The following is a 23,877-nucleotide window of genomic DNA, read 5'->3' as shown; positions in this document are numbered from 1 at the left end:
GAATTTCGCTGCTTGCAAATTTGACTTGGAGACTTTAAACAGATAGAAAAAGTGGTTTGCTCAGCAACTTCCTTTTTTCTCAAATTTCCTGCCAGTTTGCCGGATCTTGCTTTCTTTCAACACTTGCTTTAAGCCTGGTTTCCATGCCGTCCGCCATCAATGCAGCGGTGGCTCAGCAGACAGCTGCTGGGTCAGTTCCCAGCGCTGTTAGTGCTACTACAACTGAAGGTGCGGGTGGGGGCACAGGAGGGATTTATTCTGCCATTATAAGTCGCAATCAGCCCATTATCAGAGTAAAGGAGAAGACCTATGAAGAGCTTCACAAGAAGTGCCTGGAGAAAAACATTCTCTATGAAGATCCTGATTTCCCACCAAATGAGTCCTCCCTTTTCTATAGCCAGAAAGTCCCCATCAAGTTCGAATGGAAAAGACCACGTGTAAGTAACATGTTGCCTTTTACTTTTGTTAAATTTAAGTACTCACCTTGAGCTTACATTTTGGCAAAAAAGTGTGTGTCAGGGGGACAGGGACAATAAGTTGGAAATGTATTTCCTTAGGGCTCTCCTGGAAGATAATTAGCTAGGGCTGCGGAGGCTCAAAGACTGTGTGTATGATGACTAAAATACAATAAACTAAACTGAAGTAAGAGATGGAATGAAATATATAGAAAAGGAAATGTGAAATACAATTTTCTTCTTGCATGATTTGCTAGGGATTTTCTTGTCTGAAACTACCAAAGAAAAACTCTCATCATTCTGCAACAAGTTATTTGGTTTGCTGAAGCTTAATTTTTAAACACTACCTTATTTCTCCTAAAAATGTACTTTAGTATTCTGCTGTTTTCCTAATCTGTGAAAACAAAAGGACAGGTTATGGTCTGAAACGTGCTATTATTCAGTTATTTGCTCTCAACATTGCTTAGCTGACTTGCAAAGGTTGTTTAGCATATTATCCACTTATCAGGGATGTGGGTGTTGTAATCACTACGAGGACCCACTCCTGTCTAATAATGCCATCTCTCTTTCCTATCTTGTGGGCATTTCACAGCCAGCCTTCCTCTTCTTTCCCACCCTGAGTGTCTCTCACAGGCAGAGGAATAACTCCCCAATTCTCAATTGATTCCCTGTCCTACCGCAGGAGGAGTTACCCTCTCTCCCTGTCACTCGCGCTGGGCAGCTGCTCCTCCCCAGTGCAGCAGCTCCCAGTACACTGTCTTCCCCTTCCAGCAGCAAGGATGTGGTTCTGAGGAGCTTCCCCAGCTCCCTTTCTCTGGCAATTTTTGAGTACCTCCTCTAGCTATGCCGTACTTCCCAACGCCCAAATCTGTGCTTCAATGGCAAAGTCAGTGCTGGTAAACCTGATAGATAAAACTAACCACAGGAGTGTAACTGAATACCCAGAGCTCCTGTGGGTAGCTGTTACAGATGCAGAGGAAGGCCACGTGCTGCTGTCACAACAATGTGAGCAATGTGGAGGGAGCAACATGAGTTCCTCATCTGCCACGTCCTGTGTCTATGTGCTTTGTAATTCCTTCATCATCACAATTGCTGCATCAACCCCTGGAAATGTGTGTGAATGAGTTAAATGCAGCCACAAGTGAATCATCTCAAAGGGATGAGACTCCCCCTTTCTCTACAAAGTGAAGTAATGTAGCAGTACAGTGGAAGAGTGCCAGATGGGGAGACAAGCTGCAGGCATGTATATGAGAAAGCATCAAAACATTAAAAAAGCACCATGTAACCTCACACTATTATAACTGAGCATGCACAGACCAAGGGTTTGGTTTTGGGAATGTTCAGACTTCAGGGTCTCTATCCCAAAGACTTGAAGCCACTCGGTAACAAACAAGTTTGGAAGCTCTATACTTATTCATGGAGCAACAACAAGCTGGGGACTGTAAGGCTCAAAACACCACCTAAACAACAAACCTAAAGCTATCTATGTTCTTTCGATATAAGTATTCGGTCATCTGATGTATCTGTGGTGCCGGCTGCAGGTAGAGCGGAGGCAGGACATCCAGAGCACTGAAATTTGTGCCTACTGGCATGCTGTAGGATCATGGATCCACTCAGCCCAGACCCTGATAGTGATGGCTGACCCGCTGGGGACACAGCGGACCTGATCCATAGAGATGCCTCTGCCTTCTGCAAATGTGTCTGGTTTAAAATAAACCCTGTAATTTGGGTCACTGCTGTACCCAGCAGGTCCCTACAGGGAAGAGACTCATAAATAACACCTTCTCCTTTTATAAGGTGTCCCCTACCTTGTCATCTATACCACTGACATCAGATTGACCCAGGACTTCGCTTCACTGGACTTTGAAGCTATATGTTCTATAGCACTGGTAGGAGGACTTGTCTGATAATATTATATACATCAATAATATAATAATACACACATTAACAGAACATTGTAAAGTCAAATGAATATGAAGTAGTAATACTGGGCTAAAAAGTATTTTGCTAAGAGATTAAAGCAATCATTCAAGCACCAAATGTAGAGATTCAATGGCATGGCCACATTTTGTAATAGTCTGTGAAGATGGACAACTTCTGTTACTAAATTGCAATGGCATTTCTTGGGGAAAGAAAGCAACTAGCTTACAAACTATAGACTTATAAAGTGGTAATTTTTAATCACTTTGAAATTCAGGTGAAACTTGAATTTGCTCAAACTTGATAATGTGTTCTAAAACAAAACAAAATATCAGATAGCTCAGAAGTCCTGAGAGAATATCCTAATACTGGCTTCACTCTAGATCCATTCCCTGATTTCTATCACATATTGTAGGTGCCACATACCCCCAGAAATAGCAAATAAATGTCATCAATGTGCTCCAAGATCTCGTTTACAACAAGAGAGCTGGGAAATAGGCAACCTGATCCTGACTGCTTCTGGCCTCCTGAGTCACTTTAGTCGTGCCACCTAATGGATTTGTACCCAACCTCCGCCCTGCCACATGAGACAAATGTATGAGAATATAGTATTCATGAAAGCTTAATGATGGCCTTAAATGAGCATTACCTGCAATGACATGAATCCACATGGGATTGTTGAGTACCAGTTTTTCCAGAAGCTCCAAGGATTATTTCAAGAATCACAAAGTCCATCTAAAAGGCATGTTTTTGCTGGTTACCGACACTATAGCCAAGCACTGATGACAGTGCCATTGCTCAGCTGAATAGATGTTCTTCGCTGTAGCTTTCAGCATTCTGTGCTGACACACTGAAAGTCTGTGGGTCCGCTCATGCCCCTGGGATTTACAAGGACTCCACAGCACATCAGCCACATGGATGGTCCCCTGAGATCCCCTCAGCTCCTACTCCACGTGTGCGCTGGCAAGACCAGGGTTCTCTCCACTTCCCCTGCCAATGGCCGTGCTGTGACCTGACCTTTTCCCTGGGGCTCCTGTAATTCATTACTGAGGTGGTGAGAGGTGTCCAGCATCCAGCCCCAGAGTTCTTGCATCTGGCTCTACATGCTCTTCCCTTTGCAGTCAGTGCTATCCAGAGGTCAGGTCCTCCTCAGCCACCTCAGAACGATTGGCCTCTGCTGCTGTGAGGGCACAAGGACTGTTCTTGTGCCTTGCCAACAGAGAGATGGCTGCCACGCAACGCAGCTCTGAACCTTGGCATGTGGGCAGCAAGAAGGCCCTGTAATTCTACCCAGCTAGCGACTGCCATGCCATGACATGAATGCACGGAGCAGACAAAAAGAGCAAAAGCCAAGAGACAGGCCTGAAAGTTTCCCTGAGTAAAGACTGCAGGATCCTTCCAGTGTTTCTGTTCAGGCTATGAACAAAAACATGCATGAGTATGGGTTAGGTATGTGGGTGGGAGTTAATAATGTTAATTATAATACTAAATATTAAATATGAATATTATATTAAATAATATTAAATCATTCATTCAGCCATGGAAGGTAAGAGAAGCCCGAAGAGCCATTCTCACCTGAACCAGGTTATATCCAGCTCAGTGATGTGGTTTTCATTAGGCTGTGATCAGTTTTCCTAACAGGCTCAGCCTCCTGCACTTATGCTGCCTGTGGGAGCTTCTCTTAGCTGAGAGCAGTGACAGGGTCACCAGCCTTTGAGAAAAAGCCTGTGTTATAACATAATGCAGAGTATGGAGAGGTCCTGCTGCAGTCCTGTTTGGATCTGATGACACTAGGACATAAATAGGAAGGTTCTGCCGTGACACTGTGCTTTCAAATGCACCACAGTCATTCTCCTTGATCACAGCCAGGAGGTCACAGCATCAACTGCCAGATTCAATGACTTCTCTATGGTGATCTTCAGTGTAGCCAAGAAAACCAGCAGGAACTACCTTTGCATAACAAACACAAATAAAATCAAGTCAGTAGACTATCAGATTTTGCTTAGAAGGAAAATTACTTACATCATCTGCTGCACAGGTGTGAAGCTGTTTGAGTGTAGTAATCACAAATGTGTGCCTCTGCAGGCAGTATCACACAGCAAAAAATGGCATTTAGTGCCACCAAGCCAGGACTATCAGATGAGGGCATCCAGCTCAGACTCTAAAACCAGCTTAACGTCTGACATTGTCTTGCTCTGCCTTGAACTGTGCAGCACAGCCATTTAATAGCATGGTCTAGACCATCAGAGGCCAAGGGAGAAGCATGAGGCTACAGATTGTCTTAGGCAGGCTAAAGAAGATGCTTCCTCTACTTGACAGGATCAGTTTGGGGAATTTTTGTAGAATGCCATAGTTCAGCAACAGCAGTTTTTAAGGAATAAATGCCTTTTGCTGCCAACAGTGTAAGTTGACTGAAGGATTTTTCCTGACACAGAGGAAAACCTAATGAAAATATAACAAAGGTCAAATGCCATTTTTAGTTGTATGCTGCCTCTGCATTTTCCAGTGCTCCCTTCCAACTGACTCATAAATACTCCCTTCCCAGAAATGCATGCACTTCCAATGCGTTTTCCTTTACGATTGTCTGTCTCCCCTACTATAACTTTGACTTTTTGTAATGAAATTACAACCCAAACCAAATCAACCTAGTGAACAAAAAGGTCCTTTGGGTAGCACCAAGGCAGTCTGAGGCACTCAGATCAAAGGAGGCTACTTCTAGATGAATCATTGCATCAGTGAAGCACAGCCTATTGGGATTCCTCAATGATAACTTGACCTAAGAGATGAAGAGCAATCCCTTGCTCAGCCAGGAAGACCGGAAGGACAGACCTGCCACTTGCATCTTGAAGAACAGGTTGTCTCATGCTGCTGAGTACTTTTCATCAGTCTTGGAAGACCTTGAAACTTCTCACTGTAACTTCAGCTGTACTCAGCACTGTTAACACAGCTGATGTAGAGTAACATACAACATTAAAAACATATCCACAGTGCACCAAGCACACCTGGCTACCATAAAGAAATGCAAGAAAAGTGTTCTGTCATAGCTAGATCAGCCCATATGGCAATTGCAGGATTCCCTCTTTTGCATTCTTTTGCCACCACCTTCCAAAGCAAACAAGATCAGGATGTAATAAATGGCTCTGAGGAACAATCATTGCTGTACACTTAATATTCGGAAGCAGTCGCCATCTAACTACCTTCATCTGAAACACAGCATGCTGGATTTCAGAGCTTGTTACTTCCGTAAGAGCAGGATCAAGCCAAAATACAGTAATAGCAGTTGAAAAAAAGCAATCCATAAACTTGGCATGTAACAGCTAGTTTTCAGGAGAGCACCACAGCAATGTGAGGAAGAGTATTTTCAACAAAGCAGGTGGGTGGAGGAAAGCATGAAGGCATCTCAAACAGCTGCCTTGACAGCACTGCACCCCAGGACAGCTGACCAAGGCCCAAAATAACAGGACAATCCCTCCACTTCCTTCCTCAAGGAGAATAAGGTGACTGAAACTGGTCTCTCTATTTGGATATATGACTAATCCAGATACTTACATCAAAGCAACTCTGATGATTATTGTGAAGGAGCAAAGAAGTGGGCACAAGCCAAGTGAAACTAAAAGACCTGAAATATGTGTCTGGGAAATCCAGGGCTACTCTGATGATGTGGGGAAAAAAGTTTTAGACCTCAGAAGCAGCATCAGCTGCCTGTACTGCCACACAAGCAATTGTCAGTTGTTTGTTCCTCTCCTTTCCAGCCTTGCCATCTTCCAACAGATGGGCTTCTTGGACTATACTTTGTCTTCTTCCCCACTTGCAGCTGCTCAGGGAAGTGGTTCTGAGGTTGCATTATCCTTCTTTCCTTACCCAGTGGCATCTTTTTCTTTCCCATATCAAGTATTTGACTATGAGAGATGGGATAAAGCAGGGACTTTTTTTTCCGCTGTAGGACAGGTTGTACCTACTTCTTCCCTTGGTTTTCCTATACCCCATGGTTCTTTGTCTATACAGAAAAAGGCTGTGTAACCCTGCAATAGTCCCAACCTCATTTGCTAGTAGTTCCTACATAGTCCTTCCCTCCCTACAGCAATTCCTTAATTATTTATGCCTGTATAGCATCTTGTGTCCATTCTGCACTAGTATAAATACTGACAAACCCAATGCATTGTCCTAAGTGCAGGACAAAATAGACCTTCCTCAGAGTATAGATGATATGCATTTCTGAATGCAGCATTGGCAATGTAGTACTGCAACATGAGGAAAAGAAGAAAATCTCTTAACCAGCAGCTGATTATTCCTGAGAATTCCCCCAGACTAGCTATTAGACCTTGTAGATACATGGATAGAACTCTGGCTGAAGTCTGCAACATCCAGATTCCAAAACATTTTCATAGTGAAACTCTGCGGGAGACATCTGTGCAAGAGATTTTGATATCCACAAACAGGAAAACATTGTCCTAAACAAGCCTTTATTTCTGTGGCAAACACATCATAATGAATGCTGTTTCTGCTCATTCATCTGTTTCAATTTTGCAGGAAATCTGCGAGAATCCACGGTTTATTATTGGTGGAGCCAACAGAACAGATATCTGCCAAGGAGAATTAGGTATGGGATTGCTAGTTAAACTCTGTACTTTTTGCAGTCTGCATCATAGTTTAGCTCTCATTTTATTTTCTTTTGCTTCCAATGCGTTATTTGAAATCACTACACATCTACTGATTCCTTCTCTCTTAGCAAATCATTGTATCTGCCTAGTAACAATGTAGGGCAGAAGTTGAAGTGAAAGATGCAGGGTATTTTGCTTTTCATGAGTGGGTTACAAAACACCATCTAGCCTTTCTTTCAGTCTTGGAGGAGGGGAAAAGGAGGAGGAGGAGATAAAGAGTTGATTGAGAAAAGGATTTAATCAGCTACTGCATTTTTTCAGGTATTTAGTCTGTTATTTCCATACAGGAGCTTCTGAAGGCCTCCAGCTAAATGTGCCTTCTACTCAAAGACGACCCTTATATTGAAGACCTTAAGCTCAGATGCTTAAAGATACTTTGATATATAAAGCCAATACTTAGGTACAAATGATACCCCTCCAACACTCACCTGCACTGCTTTGTGAAGTCATTCCCCACATTCTCCTGTGGTCTTTCTCCTGAGCTAATACATCCTAACTGTGTTAATTTTTTCATTAAGTGTTATGTGCTCGTGACTGTCCTCATCACCTTCGTAGTACTTAAATCTGCCTTTCTTTTTGAGGTGACCAGAACTCCACATTTGCTAAGTTGTGGCCACAAATGAGTTCATATGCATAATATGTTCTCTCTTTTTGTTTTCCATTCCTTCCCCAACTACACATAGCATTGTTTACCTTTTTGACTTCTGCTGAACTTTGCATGGTTTAGAAAACTCCTGGTCATAGTGGACCTCACATCTTCCTAAGGGGAAATAGGTAACTTAAAATGTACTGCTATATGTATAGAGTTAGTTTCCAAGAATACGTATATGTATTTCTAGATGTTTTATCGCTCCACCAGTCCCATAAATGTCTTTTCCAATGCCCTGTAACCAGATTTAGTTTTCACCACCTCGTATAATTCTGTCAGCCCTCTAATTCACACTGCTCAGGCAAGCTTACCCTATAACCTCTCTTGCAGCAGCAGCTGAGAGGTTTTAATTATGGCTTGAGCCATTCTTTGCTGAACACAGAAGTACTATGGGAGAAAGTCACTTTCTCAGAGCTCCCACAGAGGCAGCAAGCTTATGCAAGAGTCTGAAGCAGAAACTGCAAAGCATTAAAGGGGAGAGTGTTTGCAAGAATGCAGACATGGATTCAAAAAGAGGAAAACACGTGAGAGCAATGAAGCAGCAAAGAGGCCCCACAGAACCATGAGTGGGGCAGTGGGTTATTTTCAGAGCAGAAAATGAACACGTGAAACTGAACCTCAGCTGTGCAGAGCTCCACCTGCAAGAGTTACCTCTCAGCCAGCCTCTGTGCTAAGCTTGGAAGAACTAACATGGAAGGTCAGATACACATTCACATGGGACAGGGAAATCTTAGCACAAGTTACAGCACTCACAAAGTTTTGGGCTTTTTCTATATTACAGGAACATCATATATTTAATAGGCATGTACCAGTCATGAATGATGCCAACGAGCATTTCCAGAGCACAAATAAATAAAGTGTTAAAGTACTACAGAACACATGGAGAAGAGCCCTTTCCTGAAAGGTGACAGCATGTCCTACTGAGAATTAACATGTCACTGCAATATCTCAGGTTCTCCCTTTGTTTCTAGTTGCTCTGTGCCTTCAGTTTGTCTGCTGCTTCTGCTCCTTTACAGGTGACTGCTGGTTCCTGGCTGCCATTGCTTGCCTGACACTGAATAAAAAACTACTTTGTAAAGTCATACCTCATGACCAGTCCTTTATACAAAACTATGCTGGCATCTTCCACTTCCAGGTGAGTCTCTTCATCTAGTGGAAAGCGGTTGTAACTGCAATTACCCAAGAGAGAGCTCAGCTCTCAGTAACACTCTTTCCTCTCGCTTCTCCATCCTTCGAAAGCGTGAGTGATAGCGGGGAAGGAAAAGGCATTGAATTGCCTCACCCCAAACTCTTCCAACAGGGCAGTCACAGAAGAGCCAGCCCATACAAGCAATTAGGGATAATAAACCTGCTCCAGAAGCATTTGCAGATTGCTGTGTCCTGTGCGTAAGGGATAGGAACAGGTGCCCAGTCCTGTCTCCCTGCTCAGATGGAGCACTACAGCCAGCACAGACATGCAAGAGCATCTATTTTTAGGCCCACAAGCAGGTGGTCTGTCAAAAACAACTTATTGCAGAACTGCTTATTCAGAAAAGATTGACGGCTTTCCACATTTCCCTTGGTTCTCCTAACAGACATCTCACTGTCCCGCACGTGTTGCCCAGGGGAATTCGGTACAGCTGCCTCCCTCCCAGTAGCTGCATTGCAAAGGAGTGAATTTCCACATTTCCCCAGAGAGGGACTCCTCATCAGGGACTGTTGTGATAGGACAAGGGGCAATGGCTTCAGACTTAAACAGGGGAGATTTAGGTTATATATACAGTAGAAATTCTTTACTATGAGGGTGGTGAGGCGCTGGCACAGGTTGCCCAGAGAAGCTGTGGCTGCCCTATCCCTGGCAGTGTTCAAGGCCAGGTTGGACGGGGCTTGGAGCAAGCTGCTGTAGTGGAAGGTGTCCCTGCCCGTGGCAGGGGGTTGGAACTGGATGGGCTTTAAGGTCCCTTCCAGCCCAAACCGTTCTATGGCTCTATGATCTCTGCTCTCTCAGCCCAGCTTTTCAGCCAGGCTCCTGCTCCCTGCACCAAGCCAACCCATATGTTTTCTCTGTTTGCCTTTACTCAGTTCTGGCGCTATGGAGACTGGGTGGACGTCGTCATCGATGACTGCTTACCCACGTACAACAACCAGCTGGTCTTTACCAAGTCCTCCCAGCGCAACGAGTTCTGGAGCGCCCTCCTGGAAAAGGCCTATGCAAAGTAAAAGACCCACCGGACTGTGCTGGGGATCCCCACCAAGGCTTTGGCTGGGGAGGTGGTTAAACCACTGAGTAGAGGACTTATAGTGAGCATGGAGACAGTCTCTGAACATACCCGTGCCTTTTCCCTTAGATTCTTATGCCTCAGAATTGGGGATGGGATAAAGCATATTTTCTATAGGTTCGCTGCTCCTTCAGAGGTCTTCATTTAATTCTCAACATATCTGGGTTTTTTTCTTTTAATTTGTGTAGGTGGCATGTTTTAAAACTTTTAACTTGTGGGTTATCAAGCAGATGGTTTGTGGGTTTTCTTAGTATGTGTATTTACAGATCTATATTCACACATAGACAAGATAGGTAAAAATACATACGTGGGTATCTTTATCTGTGTAAAAGGGAATCTTTTTCCTTTCTCTTTCCAAGACTCCATGGGTCATACGAAGCTTTGAAAGGAGGCAACACCACCGAAGCCATGGAGGACTTCACGGGAGGAGTCACAGAGTTCTATGATATAAAGGATGCCCCTAAAGATATCTATAAAATCATGAAACATGCCATTGACAGAGGTTCCCTCATGGCCAGCTCCATTGATGTGAGTCCATCTGAACTTTTTGATGAGCCATAAGAAATGGCAAAGCAGAGGGACCTCTCAATCCATAATCAAATATATGCCCCCTTTTAGAGCTGCTTGGTTTAGTCCACATAGCAAACATCCATTTCTAGCAGATGGAGTGATCTCCACTAAACAACACTCATTGGTAAATAACAAGAATCAAAAGGGAAATGAATAGAAGCAGAACATGGAGGTGGACAGAAAGGGTGTGATCAGCAACACCAACACCCCACCCTCCATTGCCTTGCCCAGTAAAATGAGGTTAGTCTGGGGGTGCTGCAGCTCTGTAAGACACAAATCTTCATGTCAAAGATGCTAAGTGTCCCAACGTGTAGGAATTTAACCCTTCAATTGCCAACACAGCCTCAGATTGTCTTAATTTATTGTGGTAAATTTAAGATTAAAAAAAAGTAATTTCAATGGCCATTATGGATTATAAAGTTACAGTAAAGGCAGGAAAACAACTGGTGCTATCAACCACTGCAGATAAGTATGGACATAATGAGGAAGAAGTTATCCAGGCTGTCTTTTACCACTCATCTTTCTTGTAGGATTTCTCTTCTATCTCCCTGCCTCATCTTTTTGCATAATACTTTTCTCCCACTCTCTGTTCCAGGATCAACTAGGCTTTTCTTATGGATCAGCTCCTCGGAGCGACATCGGGGAACTGATTGCTCGAATGGTGAAGAATCTGGAAAACTCACAGATGAGTTACCCCACTGTAAACTACCAGGCAACGGATGACAGGCCAGCCTGGGTGCGTATGTCTCCAGAAGTGATTGACTTCACAGTGCTTTCATTTACAGACAGTTAGAGAAACACATCACCTATGCTTTTAAATCCTTATTTGGCTGCACTGAATTATTACAACACTGAAGACCTGTTCTTATGGATGCTATTTGACATATGTGTTAAAAGACTTCAGTGCTTTAAAACACGGTGACTGATGTGAGAGAGCTTTGCTTATACTGCTGGCTTGTGGCACAGGCTTATCATTTTTAGAATAGGAAAAGATTAGTGGATGTTATCAAATCCCTTACTCGCAAAAGGTTGTGAGAACAAGACAATTAAAATACTAGGCTAGAAAAAGATCCCCTAGGGTGTGTGGGGATGTGAATGGAAGAAAAAGCAAGCTCTGCACGGGGCTCACTCGAGACACAAAAGCACTTGGTGAACTTATTTTGAGAGCGTTATGGGGCTCTGGCCACAAATGGAGGAGGCTGTTCTCAGGATGTTCCTTTTAGATTACTGCCATTAATTCCCTCATTTAAAAAAGCTCAACAAGGGAAAGAAAAACACATTGAGTTTTACATGTGCGATAACATACAAAGTAACTTCAACATTCCCAAGTATCTAACAAAATAAAGAGAAGGATATTAAAACCTATTAAGAAAAATCCCATATTGGCCGACTTAAAAGCTTTCAAATCTGTGGAGGGACACATTGCCTTTTCCTTCGCTCTGTCAGGCAGCTGTAATACTTCAGGGAGCATTTCCATGACAATGAAATTATGTTGCTTGCTTTACAGAGAAATAAAGAAGGAAAAGAAAATAACCCAGAAAACAAACCAACAACCAAGGAAAAACCAAACCAAACAAAACCTCCACAATTACATAATAATACATAAAACTTTTGATTGTGCAAACTGTGTTGTGTATTTGCAGCGGAAATAGCTGATTTTTCCTCTTTTGACATCCATATTTAGTCTTCCCAGAAGACTGAAATGGTGTAATTCTTCAGGAAAGCTCGGTGTAACTGCCTTGTGTTGCAAGCATGGCTGCCCAAATTACCCATGTTTTGAGGGGAATTTCCTCCCCAGTGACTGTCTACTGAAAGAAGGTTGCAAAACTCTTTCTATACTTGCTGCTCAGCATCTCTTGTGCTGCTGGTTATTACACATTCCTGAGCCATCACCAGAAAAGAAATCATGACTCCTGATGATGATGTGTGTAGATAGTGCAGGCTGCAGTTGCACTTCAGAGAGGTGGCCCAGAGCACTAGCAGAAGTTAGCATTCTTAAACAGAAAAGTGTGAGAAAAGGGTTCTAGTAAGTAATGATGCCAACAATATGAGTAGAAATGAAGAAATAAAGAAATAGGTATGAGGTTATATGCATAAAAAGTATGGAAACAGGAGCAAGAAAGAAAAAGAAACAGGAGGAAAAGGGAAATAATGGAAAATAATTGTGACAGCAAGGAAGTATTTGCATGAGATCCTCCCTGGGCAAGCTGAGAATGTATCTGTGTGACTTGACTTTACTAATTCTCCATTTCCAGCCCTGCCTTTCTCATGCCCACAGATATGCCAGGAAGGGAGAGCAGAGTTACTGGCAGAGCCTTACAGGCATCTCTTAGAGACAAACGTGATGAAGAAGGGGAAGTAATCTATGAGACAAAATAACACTCATTTACCAAGACAGAAAATGTATTTATCCCTGAGCAACACATTGCTGAAGAAAGAAAAATTTCAATCAGGAGGATTAATTTCCTGTGGAAATGTACATTTTATTCCACAGAAAATTAATTTTAAAAAATAGTGTAAATTAGTAGGAACAGTTTATTAAATAGGATGCTTTAATGTCATTGTGATAAGATAGCAGCTGTGTGTAAAGATGAAAGTGTTCCTGGTGTAGTGGAAGGTGTTCCTGCCCATGGCAGGGGGCTTGGAACTAGATGATCTTAAGGTCCTTTCCAACCCAAACCATTCTGATTCTGGGTGTTGATCTGCTCTGATGTTTCCAGTTAATATGCAATAAACTTAACTGAGACATACAAGAACATACTATCCCAGAAAAGGCAGAGTAGTTCTACTAATACAAAATCTAAGTGTTTCGATTAAATATTCTAAATTCTAGCTAAGCACTAACGTACACAAAGGGAAAAAGTAAATCACAGAATGTCCTTTCCAATTCATATTATTAACTTTTTGCTTTTTTAGTTGGTGCTCCACTTCTTTCTAAGCAATAACATTAATCTGTTGGCACTAACCTTGGCCACCTTGGCAAACACAAAGAGAACAAGACAAAAAACCCTTTCACCTGGACCGTGCCTTACCTCAAAAGCTCTGGGTGGCACTACCTGCCTTAGGGCAGCCAGCAGAGCTTTTCATGACTCTTATAAGTTCTTATCTTGTGTCTAACAGACCATAGTGCCAATGCAGTATGAAACCCGGATGTCTTGTGGGCTCGTCAAAGGTCATGCCTACTCAGTCACAGCTGTGGAAGAGGTATGTACAAGTCCCTTTCCTGCCCTTCACTGCAGAACACGTGCAGAAAAGCCCTCTCCTGATAGGCGATGGCATGCTCTACTGAGAATTAGCATGTCACCTGTCCAAGTTTTGGCTTTCTGGGGAACTGGATCTTCAACTACTCGGGCAGAGGTGGCCACAGCCAGTCATCTCCTGGTCTTACAGCCCTCCCACACTCACCCCAGGCAGGTCAGGCTGGGTAATGGAGGAGCTGGTATGAGCAGCTTGACAGGCAGAACGTTCCTTTTGACCGTACTCTCAGTCTATTCTTGTTGCATTCTTTTTCAACTAGACAACATTTAAAGGGGAAAAAATACGTCTGGTACGGCTGAGAAACCCTTGGGGACAGGTGGAATGGAATGGACCTTGGAGTGACAAGTGAGTAAACAGCATCACATGATTTGGAAAGAAAAAAATTGAAGGTTTATTTGCCTGACTGTGGCTTGTGTGTGACCCTACCATTTACTGATGAAGTATGTGAACTGTCTTTGTGGTCATTTTGACACCTGCACTTTGAATTTGGTCATTCTTGAGTGCTTAGCTGAAGCTGTGAAAAAGAAAAGAACCTAAAAAAAGATGTTAAGAGGCTTTAATCAATGGAAATGAAGAGAGAATCCAGTCTAATGGCACAATCTGATTTTACCACCTAACAAGTTCAGCGATGTCCATTTTTAAAACAAGATGTGACAGTAGAAAAATCTTTTAAGTTACGACAAATTTGGATGAAGCAAGATGTCAGTACATGAGTAGGTTTGGATAAAGCTGGTCATTAGGTTTTACCAAAAGGAATTTCAACAGCTACTTCAGCAATAAGAGTCTGCAAACACTTTTTTCTTCAAGCTAAACAAAATGAACACAGTTCAGTGGATTTTTGAGAGCTGTTAAGAGGAAGTCTGAAGGGAAGGCAGAGAGAAGTAGGACAATTGTTTTCTTATTTGGGCATGTGGACAGGAGGGTAGCATTGAAAACAAATGGTTGCAAGGCTCTCAAAGAAAAAAATCAATGGATATAGCAAGATGACTCTTGACTTCCCACTCTACAAGGCTTACAGTAAAGAGTAGAAATTTTAATGAAAACTGTATTATAATATTGTATTTACTCCTTTGAAGGTCAGAGGAATGGACCTTTATTAATGAAGAAGAGAAAATCCGCCTGCAGCACAAGATTGCAGAAGATGGGGAGTTCTGGTGAGAACATAGAATCATAGAATAGTTAGGGTTGGAAAGGACCTTAAGATCATCTAGTTCCAACCCCCCTGCCATGGGCAGGGACACCTCACACTAAACCATGTCACCCAAGGCCTCATCCAACCTGGCCTTGAACACCGCCAGGGATGGAGCATTCATTTCCCTGGGCAACCCATTCCAGTGCCTCACCACCCTCACAGTAAAGAACTTCTTCCTTGTATCCAATCTGAACTTCCCTGTTTAAGTTTTAACCCGTTACCCCTTGTCCTGTCACTACAGTCCCTAATTAAGAGTCCATTCCCAGCATCCCTATAGCCCCCCTTCAGATACTGGAAGGCTGCTATGAGGTCTCCACGCAGCCTTCTCTTCTCCAGGCTGAACAGCCTCAACTTTCCCAGCCTGTCTTCATACGGGAGGTGCTCCAGTCCCCTGATCATCCTCATGGCCTCCTCTGGACTTGTTCCAACAGTTCCATGTCCTTTTTATATTGAGGACACCAGAACTGCACACAATACTCCAAGTGAGGTCTCACGAGAGCAGAGTAGAGGGGCAGGATCACCTCCTTTGACCTGCTGGTCACGCTCCTTTTGATGCAGCCCAGGATACAGTTGGCTTTCTGGGCTGCTGTTTGACATCACTCAAAACCCCGTGTTTCTCTAGGAGATCTGCAACCATAGCAAAAATTAATCACACTGCGTTACCTAAATCTGCTACAACCATTGTGGTAATCCCTGTTCCCCTTCGTATTCCCAGTAAGCCTTACTCTGTGATCCCCTCAGTCTACCACCAGGGTTTATTGAGTGCCACAAGCACAGTCCTTCTAATTATGCTACACTTCCAGAAGTTGTCCATCACTCTTCCTACGTACCACCCTCTCAGCTCACTTTCCCCCAGTTTGGAGATGTAATTGTGCTAACTGACCAAAGAGCAGCCCAAATGCATTAGGAAATCATGGTACTGTCGTGGCAAACTTCCCCTAATAGTGGCAGTTTTATTGGTCACCTTCCTCCACCTCACCAAGATCTTTCCAACAGCTGCCCACCATGTAAATCCGTTTGGGTTCAGTTTCCCCTCAATTCCTCCAGGATATCATTTGAAGATTTCATGAGGCACTTCACAAAACTTGAGATCTGTAACCTCACACCTGATACTCTGGAAGCCGATAAACTCCAGACCTGGACTGTGTCGGTCAACGAAGGGCGCTGGGTGAGAGGCTGCTCAGCTGGAGGCTGCCGCAATTATCCAGGTAAGCAAAAGGTCTTGGGAGATACAGCCTCTTTGGTGGGAACTGAATTAGATACCACAGGGTAAGTCATACCACAGCCTGATCAGTGCTCAGCCAAGCAAAAGCCTTGCTTCCTCAGTGGATGAGGCTGATTTGTACCTGGAAATCTTCTGTCACTATGTTTGTGACAGTACCTTGTAAGCCCAAAAGGCAGGCCTGGCAAAGAGAAATGATTGTTCAAATACTTCACAGTGTCCCAAGTAAGATAAAAGAGATCAAGTTCACTCTAACAGATTTCACTCAGGAAATTCACTTTCTTATAGTTAGTTTTAGGTGTTTTGAAGTTTGTCAGATTTCAGTTCTTCATTTTATATCCTCCTTTGGTGTGCAGTTTTGTTAGGACAATGTAAACCACATAACATATAAAAAAGAGGTACATGTTAGCCCACTTTTAACCTTCCCCTCAGAAGCCACAAGAAGTGAACTTAAATATTCTCTTTGATCATGAGTATCATCAGAAAACTGAAGTATTACATGTTTGCTTTGGGTTGTTGTTGGGATTTCACAGATACATTTTGGACCAATCCCCAGTATCGCTTGAAGCTCCTGGAGGAAGATGATGATCCTGAGGATGAACAGGTTATCTGCAGCTTCCTTGTTGCACTGATGCAGAAAAACAGGAGGAAAGAACGCAAGCTGGGAGCCAACCTGTATACCATTGGCTTTGCCATCTATGAGGTACTAGCTGTAGACTATTCTTTGCACCAGTCACAGATCCTGACACTATGCCCTTACCAAGGGAGTCACCGAATCATGCAGTCTGATAATTTGAATTGCAATCTTTACTTGGCAAGTAAAGGCTATGTAACCATTCAGACCACAGTAACCTCAGGTTTTACCCCATCTATAAATAACACACTTTTTAAGCTTCTGTAGTGACTTACTGACAGATCTGAACATACTCTTTCCCATAAATCCTTCCATCTCTCTTTCATCTTGCTGAAACTGAATATTTCATTGGCAGAATAGTGTGAAAAAAGAAACAGACATCCAAGACACACAGGTAGCGATTAACCTCTCTGTCCCTGCTATTGACTTCATGAGGAAGTCAATTTATTCAGTCCTTTGCACAAACATATTTAGTGCAGATCTTAGTGGATCTCATGTAGATCCCAAGAAGTCTAGAAAAGAAGAGAGAAATTGCTTAGCATATTTACCTAATTTGGGGCATTTTAATCACTGCCTGCATCCCCAGAAATCTATGTGAACACCCTTCTGTATGATCTATAAACAAGGGGACTCACTAGCAGCTCTGACTGTTTCTTCTCTTTGTTTCTCCCTAAGGTGCCCAAAGAGGTATGAGCAGAACGGAGGCAGATTGACATCTTGGTGTATAATCACAGCTAGCGTTACTATTGTGCCTGTCTGTAAGTCAGCAGGAAACTGTCCAGTGAAGTCTGTTTTCAGGGATGTAACAGAAGTGAAACTGCTAACCTTTCTGCTTTGAATGTTTATTAGTACATTTTGTGAGTAATTTTTTGTTCCTTCTCACTTGCACCTTTTCCTCAGTCCTTCTTATCTATTCCATATGAGACCTGACCATGACTTTGCACGCCAGTCAGTGAGCCTGGGCTGCAGGAAGCAGCATCAGCAAGCACTTTGCCTTTGCACTCCATGCAAAACCACCCTAAACCATTTCCATTTCCTCCTGCAAATAATGCCAATGACCTATATCCTGCAGCCACAGAATTTTCTCTATAGTCTTAGAATTTGTTTGGAAAAACCATGGCATTTTCAGCCATTGAAGAAAGTATATTAAAGGTACACAGAAGCCCTCAGAAGCCAACTAGACCCAGCCAGTAGCAACTTAAAGGTGACAGACTTGGTATCTGTTATCAGCTAGCATCCCTTGTCAGCTCCTTGCTTGTTAGGCTGCTGCTCCATTGGTGTTTTCTGTCTCAACCATGTACTGCCCACACGACAAACCACCTGGGCAATGGATGAGACTTCCTTGAAGACAAATGGACTCATTTGTTCTGCAGATGCATGGTACCAAGCACCACTTGCAAAAGGACTTTTTCCTCTACAATGCCTCCAAAGCTAGAAGTAAGACCTATATAAACATGCGAGAAATCTCTGAACGCTTCCGGTTACCTCCCAGTGAATACGTCATCATCCCATCAACATACGAACCCCACCAGGAGGGAGAATTCATCCTGAGGGTCTTCTCAGAGAAAAGAAGTCTTTCAGAGTAAGTTACAGATTCATTTAATGGGTCATAAAGATGGAGGAGAGCTCACTAGCCTGCGATAGTCATGTTCCCCATTTGCTATACCCTGATTTTAACTTTCTTAACCTCATTAGGAACTCCAAGCTACAAACTAATTTCCCCAAGCTTCCCTTACAGAAGGAAGGAGAGAGCCTGCTTTGAATTGTCTTTGGAGAAGCCTACTACTTGCAGGATATCCTTTGTAAACATACCGTTAGTGATTTTTTAATAACGAAAGTGAACCTGTTTGGTTTTTTTGCTATATGTCACTGGCTGAAGTTTTTGGCCAGATAGATCGTTGAACCAGATCTAATTTGTCACAATGAAACACAGAAGTAGGTAGTTATTTCTTGTCTCTTGCTGCTCTTCAACTAGTTCCCCAGAGCTCAGCAAATTGCAGCTAGTGTCACTCTAATTAGGCCAAACAGCTTCTATTTTACTCCCAGCAATCCAAGTTCAGTGTTATCAAGGCTCTTTAGAGAAGTAAACCATGCAGCAGCCCTCCTGGAAGTGGTACTTGGGATGCTCAGCTCAAACTGGGAAAAAGCTCCATCTACAGCCTGCAGCCGTAATGCTTGGAAACCAGCCCACACCACTGGCTGTTTGGAAAGTTCAAGTGGCTGCTTATACCCCAGCTACAGAAACAAGCAACACTGGGAACAGTCACTTTGCTATTTATTTACTTTCTGCTTTCTTTTAGAGAGGTTGAGAATATGATTGAGGCAGACCGTCCATCGGTAAGTAGTGTCCTGGGCCTCTTCTGTACATGAATAGGGGTAGGGAGAGGAGGAGCATGACGTCTAGGGAAACCTATAGCAGGAAACTATTTGGAGCCCCATGACAGCTCCTTTAGCATAAATCCTCACATTTTTTCTTCATCAAGATACTACTATTAATACTTGCTTCATATACACTATGTTCTGATTTTGTCAGAACAAAACCTTTCTGCCAGATTGGAATCTGCTCCTGGCACAAAGGAGCTGGATGCTAAGCATTGCTTTTACCTCCATCAATGAGGCTTATTCACTCACCAGGGAGGCCTAACTCTGTGCCTCAAGATACTTTGTTTGTGAGATAGGCACCTCATCTAACAAAGAAAGAAGTATTTTATTTTGAGGTATATGCTTTCTGGAATGAGATCCTAATGAAAATCTGATTCAGGCTATCATCCATGATAAGCTCTACCTCTTCACCCTGGGGTTTTACACATCTTTGTGGGAATATACTACAGCTAACAATACAATTAGTCTGGGGAAAAACATCAGAGGAAATGCTCTTGCACTGAACTGAGCTCCATCAAACCTTGCTCAGAAGTGTTAATCTTTCATTTGCCGTTATGATAACAAAATATCTGTCCAGCGCAGGTGGGATTTAATTGCAACTGCAGATATCATTGATCTGTGGGCACACAAGTCCAATCTCCACTACACTGACAGGCTGGGAAAAAGAAAAGGAATAGTGAGAGCTAAAGGTACAATAGAGACTTTATTCAAGCAGACAACAGCCCAGATAAGATGACACTGTTTGCTATGGTTTCTGCAATTTCTGTCAATTTTTTGGTGGGTGCATTTTCTCTTATTTTTGGAGATTGAAAACTGTATGAATATAGGAAATGAGAAAAGAAATGTCAGGAAGGGCAAGAGGAAGAAAAAACAACTTTACCATCAGCTCTGCATAATCTGGGTAAAATCTATAATTCTGTTGTTTTAAAACACCCTTATTTTATATGTTGTTTCTTTTTGTACAGAAAAAGAAAAAGGGCAAGGTGGGTATTTGTGCAATGTGCTGAGTGCCAGCAAGGCAAAGAGCATGTGCAATGCATGCGGCAGGAGCAGAGTTCCTTGCTATCACAATTTCTCTGCATCTGGAAACTGATGTAGTTAATGAAAGACATTGGGTAAGAGGCCATTTGTAGGTGGCAAAGATTCTGCCTTCCTACACTGAAGTCTAATGAAATAGCATTAGCATCATACACCCCCTACCCCCTCGCTTAAGGGGGTGGCAAAAGGGTAACAAAAACATTTCAGTTTTATAAGCTTGATCCTCTGGGTTGCTCAAACTGCCCTTCACAGGCACCCTGACACCCCTTCCTAGTGCAAAGCATCCCTTCGTCAGACACATGCTTTCTGTTGCCTACGGCAGCTACTTCTCTTTCCTGCAGTCCAGGATTCTGCTTCCAATTCTACACAACCCATTTAGGACCTTGAAAATGCAATCAGACATTTTAATCTCAAGACAGGCTGACTGCAATTAATACTTCAGGGTAACACATTTGTATCTGGTAGCAGCTTTCCTTGATTGTTATGCACTAAACCAAAACCATTGCATGAGCCTGCTTACAGCTGAATACTTCAAGAATTAATACAAAGAAAGAACATCTGCTTCACGTAACTAACAAGCTCCCACACAAATACTACTTTTCTGTGTAGGATTCAGATTCTGTTTGTCTTCGTACAGTGCTACTGTCCTTCATATAGAGGTGCAAGTTCATCATTTAACTGAGAATTTGAGAAGCTTATTTTACTTAAACAAAACCCCAACCACATTTAAACGGTGCCTGGCTTTCTGAAAAGGAAAGCTAGAAGCCAGAGACTGCACTATTTCGCAAAGACTTTTGCAGGGTTTTTTTAGCATGAGGAGAGCAGTAACTTTGGAAATTCCTTAATATTTTTTTCTTTTTTGGTTTCTTTTCTTTCATTCCCAGCTCTGGCTTCTCCAGTCACACTGTCAGGGCAGGAGCTGTTGCTGCATGTGCTTTACTACAAAATGTTTGTTGCCAAGTATTTTTCCTTCTACTATTTTTTGTGTAATTTCCATTTCTCTTTTGCTGTCTTTATTCTTCTTCTAGCCTATCATATTTGTTTCTGACAGAGCCAACAGCAATAAGGAACTGAATGCAGAAGAAGATGCTGGCAAAGACGGTGAAAAAACCCACGTAGATGAGAAAAAGGTTTCTGCCGCAACTGGCAAAAGGGGGAAATAGGGGTTGGTCTGGCTAGCATAAAAGAATGGCTGGGGAGAGGGCAGGAATGGGGCAAAAAAGTGTCCTAAAATACTTAACAGCTTTTCAAGTCTTAGCATAGTTTGCATTTGGTTTATGTGGATATAACAAGCATGAGCAAAAGACTATCCCTTCAGTTATTTAACCAACTGTGCCTGAAGGTTCAGTTGAAAACATCTCCTGGTTGCTCTCTCATACAAGGAGCCCAGCTGTGAGAGATCCCTTCCCCACAAGCAGCACAGTTCAATCCACACTTGCTCAGCCCCCTGAACTGGTACCTACTTTACATGGGGCACATCCATAAACTGCACCTGAGGGGCTTTGAAAACGCCTGTAATGATCACAGCCTCTCCTCGTTACAAATTACACATCCCTAAACCAGTCCCCATTGGCCAGAGGAGAAAAGGATGAGTAAACCCAGAAACTCCTGCATCCTCCATTCTTTTACTACCAAAGAAGAGGAACACAGAATAGCAAATTCAGAGCTTCTGACCGCAGATATGTGAGGGATGTGAGATGCAACAGCAAGATGCTTGTGGCATCTGGAGGCATGAGGGATGCCTGCTTACAGGGAATGTGCTGTTCTGATGCGTGGTTGCCAGAGCATACAGGTGGGAAAGTGGAAACTAATCTTAAATTTCTTCTGCGTTTAGACAAACAAAAATAAGAACTGAGTCAACAGATTCACTCCATTACAGAATTCCTGTAATATAATATTGGAGGAAGAAGGCATAAAAGAGTTTCCTTTTTCAGCCTCAGAGTTCAGGCTTGCTCTTTGCATGAGTCTGAGAAAGCTTCACTTTCCTCTTTTCCTCTGTTTTATGTACTGCTTGGCTCCAGCTAGACCCCTCCCTGGCCCCCCATTAAAAAGAGCTCTCAAGCCCAAGTCCTTCTGATCAATTCATAGCCTACAGGGCAGCTATGAATTTTGTAGGCCCCAAACTTCTCCTTCACAACGTTTTGAAACAAAAAATCTGTCAGTGAAAGTAATTATTTAGGCTTCTTCAAGAGAAAGGAGAGCAATGGGATGAAGTTAAATACTCAGCAGTTTTGCCAGGGAACACATTAAACCAAAAAAAGGGGAAAGGAACAGGAGGACAACCCTCTCCTCTGAAGGCCTCCAGATTCACTAACAGGCTTCCTAGCTTGAGGGTGAGTGAGCTGTGCAGGCCCCTTCCCTTCGCTGCTGGGCTAAGGATGTGTCTCTTGTCTTTTTTCAGTGTTCTTCAACAAAAACTCGAGAGGGAAGTGAAGAGGAAAACCAGTTCAGGAATATTTTCCGACAGATTGCAGGGGACGTGAGTATGGAAATGATCCTTGTTTCTGCTACCAAAGCAGCTGAGCCACAACAGCACCTAAAGCAACTGCTTAAATCAGATCTCCTTTGAGATCTGGAGCTAAGCAAAATCAAATCAAAATCCAATTAAGTATACAGCTACACTCATATGTACATATAAGCTATTCCCATTGTGTACAAGGGAGCCTTATTTAAATTCATGCTTTTACTTCTATCATTACTTCAAGATGTATAAACAAGTTAGAAATGCAATGCCCTTCAATATATGCTTAACAAGGGAAGTTAAAAGTAAAGAGACATCAAAGAACTGTACAAATCAAGAGGCGGCAAATGGGTTACAGTGATTTTTGCATTTTGGTTTTGGGCTCATACAGTGGCTTGAAATCAAAGGTCATTCTTCTAGTTGTAGTTTAACAAGCACTATATGGTAAATTCAGACCTGCCTTTTACTGCACCCTCAAGAAAGATTTGGACTAATGTTTATATGAAGTGGAATACTCTCTAGTATAGAGAATGTGTATGCCATACTGAAAAGTGACCGAAGACTTCATACTTTTAGTGTATCTGTCCATAAAATTATATGCTTAACAAGGAATGTTATAATTAACAATATTCTCACCTCACTTCCCACCAGGACATGGAGATCAATGCTGAAGAACTCAGGAATGTTCTCAATAACGTCGTAAAAAAACGTGAGTTTAAGCCTGGTTTTCAGTAACCCTGGACAAAGAAATCTGTGCTGTAAGGGAACCCTCCACCCTGCAGTTGCACTCTGAAAATTATTTATGATTTCAAACTCTCAAATTTCCTAGTTAGACTTCCATGGACTTTGCATGCGAGACTTTAGCAAGCTGAGCTTTTCATAGAGATCCTCTGTATGAGCAGTCCAGTACTGATAATGCAGAAATGAGCAAATGCTGATTGGAAGCACAACACAGGATAATGCAGCATTTCTAGCAAATTTAATGTCTAGTCAGACCTTTCTCCCTGTTTAGCAAACTTCAGCCTACACACTCTGTGCTTGCTGAGTGTGCTGGAGGTTAGTAGAGTTTTACAGAAGTTTTTATTGTATATAACGGGTCAAAAAAGTAATCTGTAGTTCACAATCAATAATGTTAATCAGAAGTCTTTTCAAATTACCACTCATTTCTTACTGGATA

At 42.6% G+C, this 23,877-nt stretch overlaps 1 protein-coding gene across 4 annotated transcripts in view; it reads left to right on the top strand.

Moving 5' to 3' along the window:
• Window positions 1-143: 143 nt before the first annotated feature.
• The window catches only part of CAPN3 (calpain 3), a gene marked incomplete at its 5' end in the record, with an annotated part of 28,417 nt that continues 4,683 nt past the window's right edge, over window positions 144-23,877 (top strand). Inside the window, 17 exons of one of the 4 annotated variants that reach the window (XM_080618717.1) lie at window positions 144-437; window positions 6,906-6,975; window positions 8,702-8,820; window positions 9,747-9,880; window positions 10,303-10,471; window positions 11,109-11,249; window positions 13,634-13,717; window positions 14,031-14,116; window positions 14,848-14,925; window positions 16,011-16,171; window positions 16,719-16,888; window positions 18,193-18,401; window positions 19,120-19,156; window positions 20,167-20,184; window positions 21,268-21,369; window positions 22,641-22,718; window positions 23,352-23,409. In XM_080618717.1, the coding sequence (XP_080474843.1) occupies window positions 144-437; window positions 6,906-6,975; window positions 8,702-8,820; window positions 9,747-9,880; window positions 10,303-10,471; window positions 11,109-11,249; window positions 13,634-13,717; window positions 14,031-14,116; window positions 14,848-14,925; window positions 16,011-16,171; window positions 16,719-16,888; window positions 18,193-18,401; window positions 19,120-19,156; window positions 20,167-20,184; window positions 21,268-21,369; window positions 22,641-22,718; window positions 23,352-23,409 (2,008 nt within the window). Of the gene's footprint in view, window positions 438-6,905; window positions 6,976-8,701; window positions 8,821-9,746; window positions 9,881-10,302; window positions 10,472-11,108; window positions 11,250-13,633; window positions 13,718-14,030; window positions 14,117-14,847; window positions 14,926-16,010; window positions 16,172-16,718; window positions 16,898-18,192; window positions 18,402-19,119; window positions 19,157-20,166; window positions 20,185-21,267; window positions 21,370-22,640; window positions 22,719-23,351; window positions 23,410-23,877 lie in introns of all 4 variants that reach the window. The other 3 variants (XM_080618718.1, XM_080618716.1, XM_080618715.1) reach the window with 3 other exon arrangements.

Source organism: Psittacula echo (genome assembly GCF_963264785.1).
Source record: "Psittacula echo genome assembly, chromosome: 5".
Classification (NCBI taxonomy): domain Eukaryota; kingdom Metazoa; phylum Chordata; class Aves; order Psittaciformes; family Psittacidae; genus Psittacula; species Psittacula echo.
The sequence above is the reverse complement of the archived record's forward strand: the minus strand, read 5'-3'. Positions and strand labels throughout refer to the sequence as shown.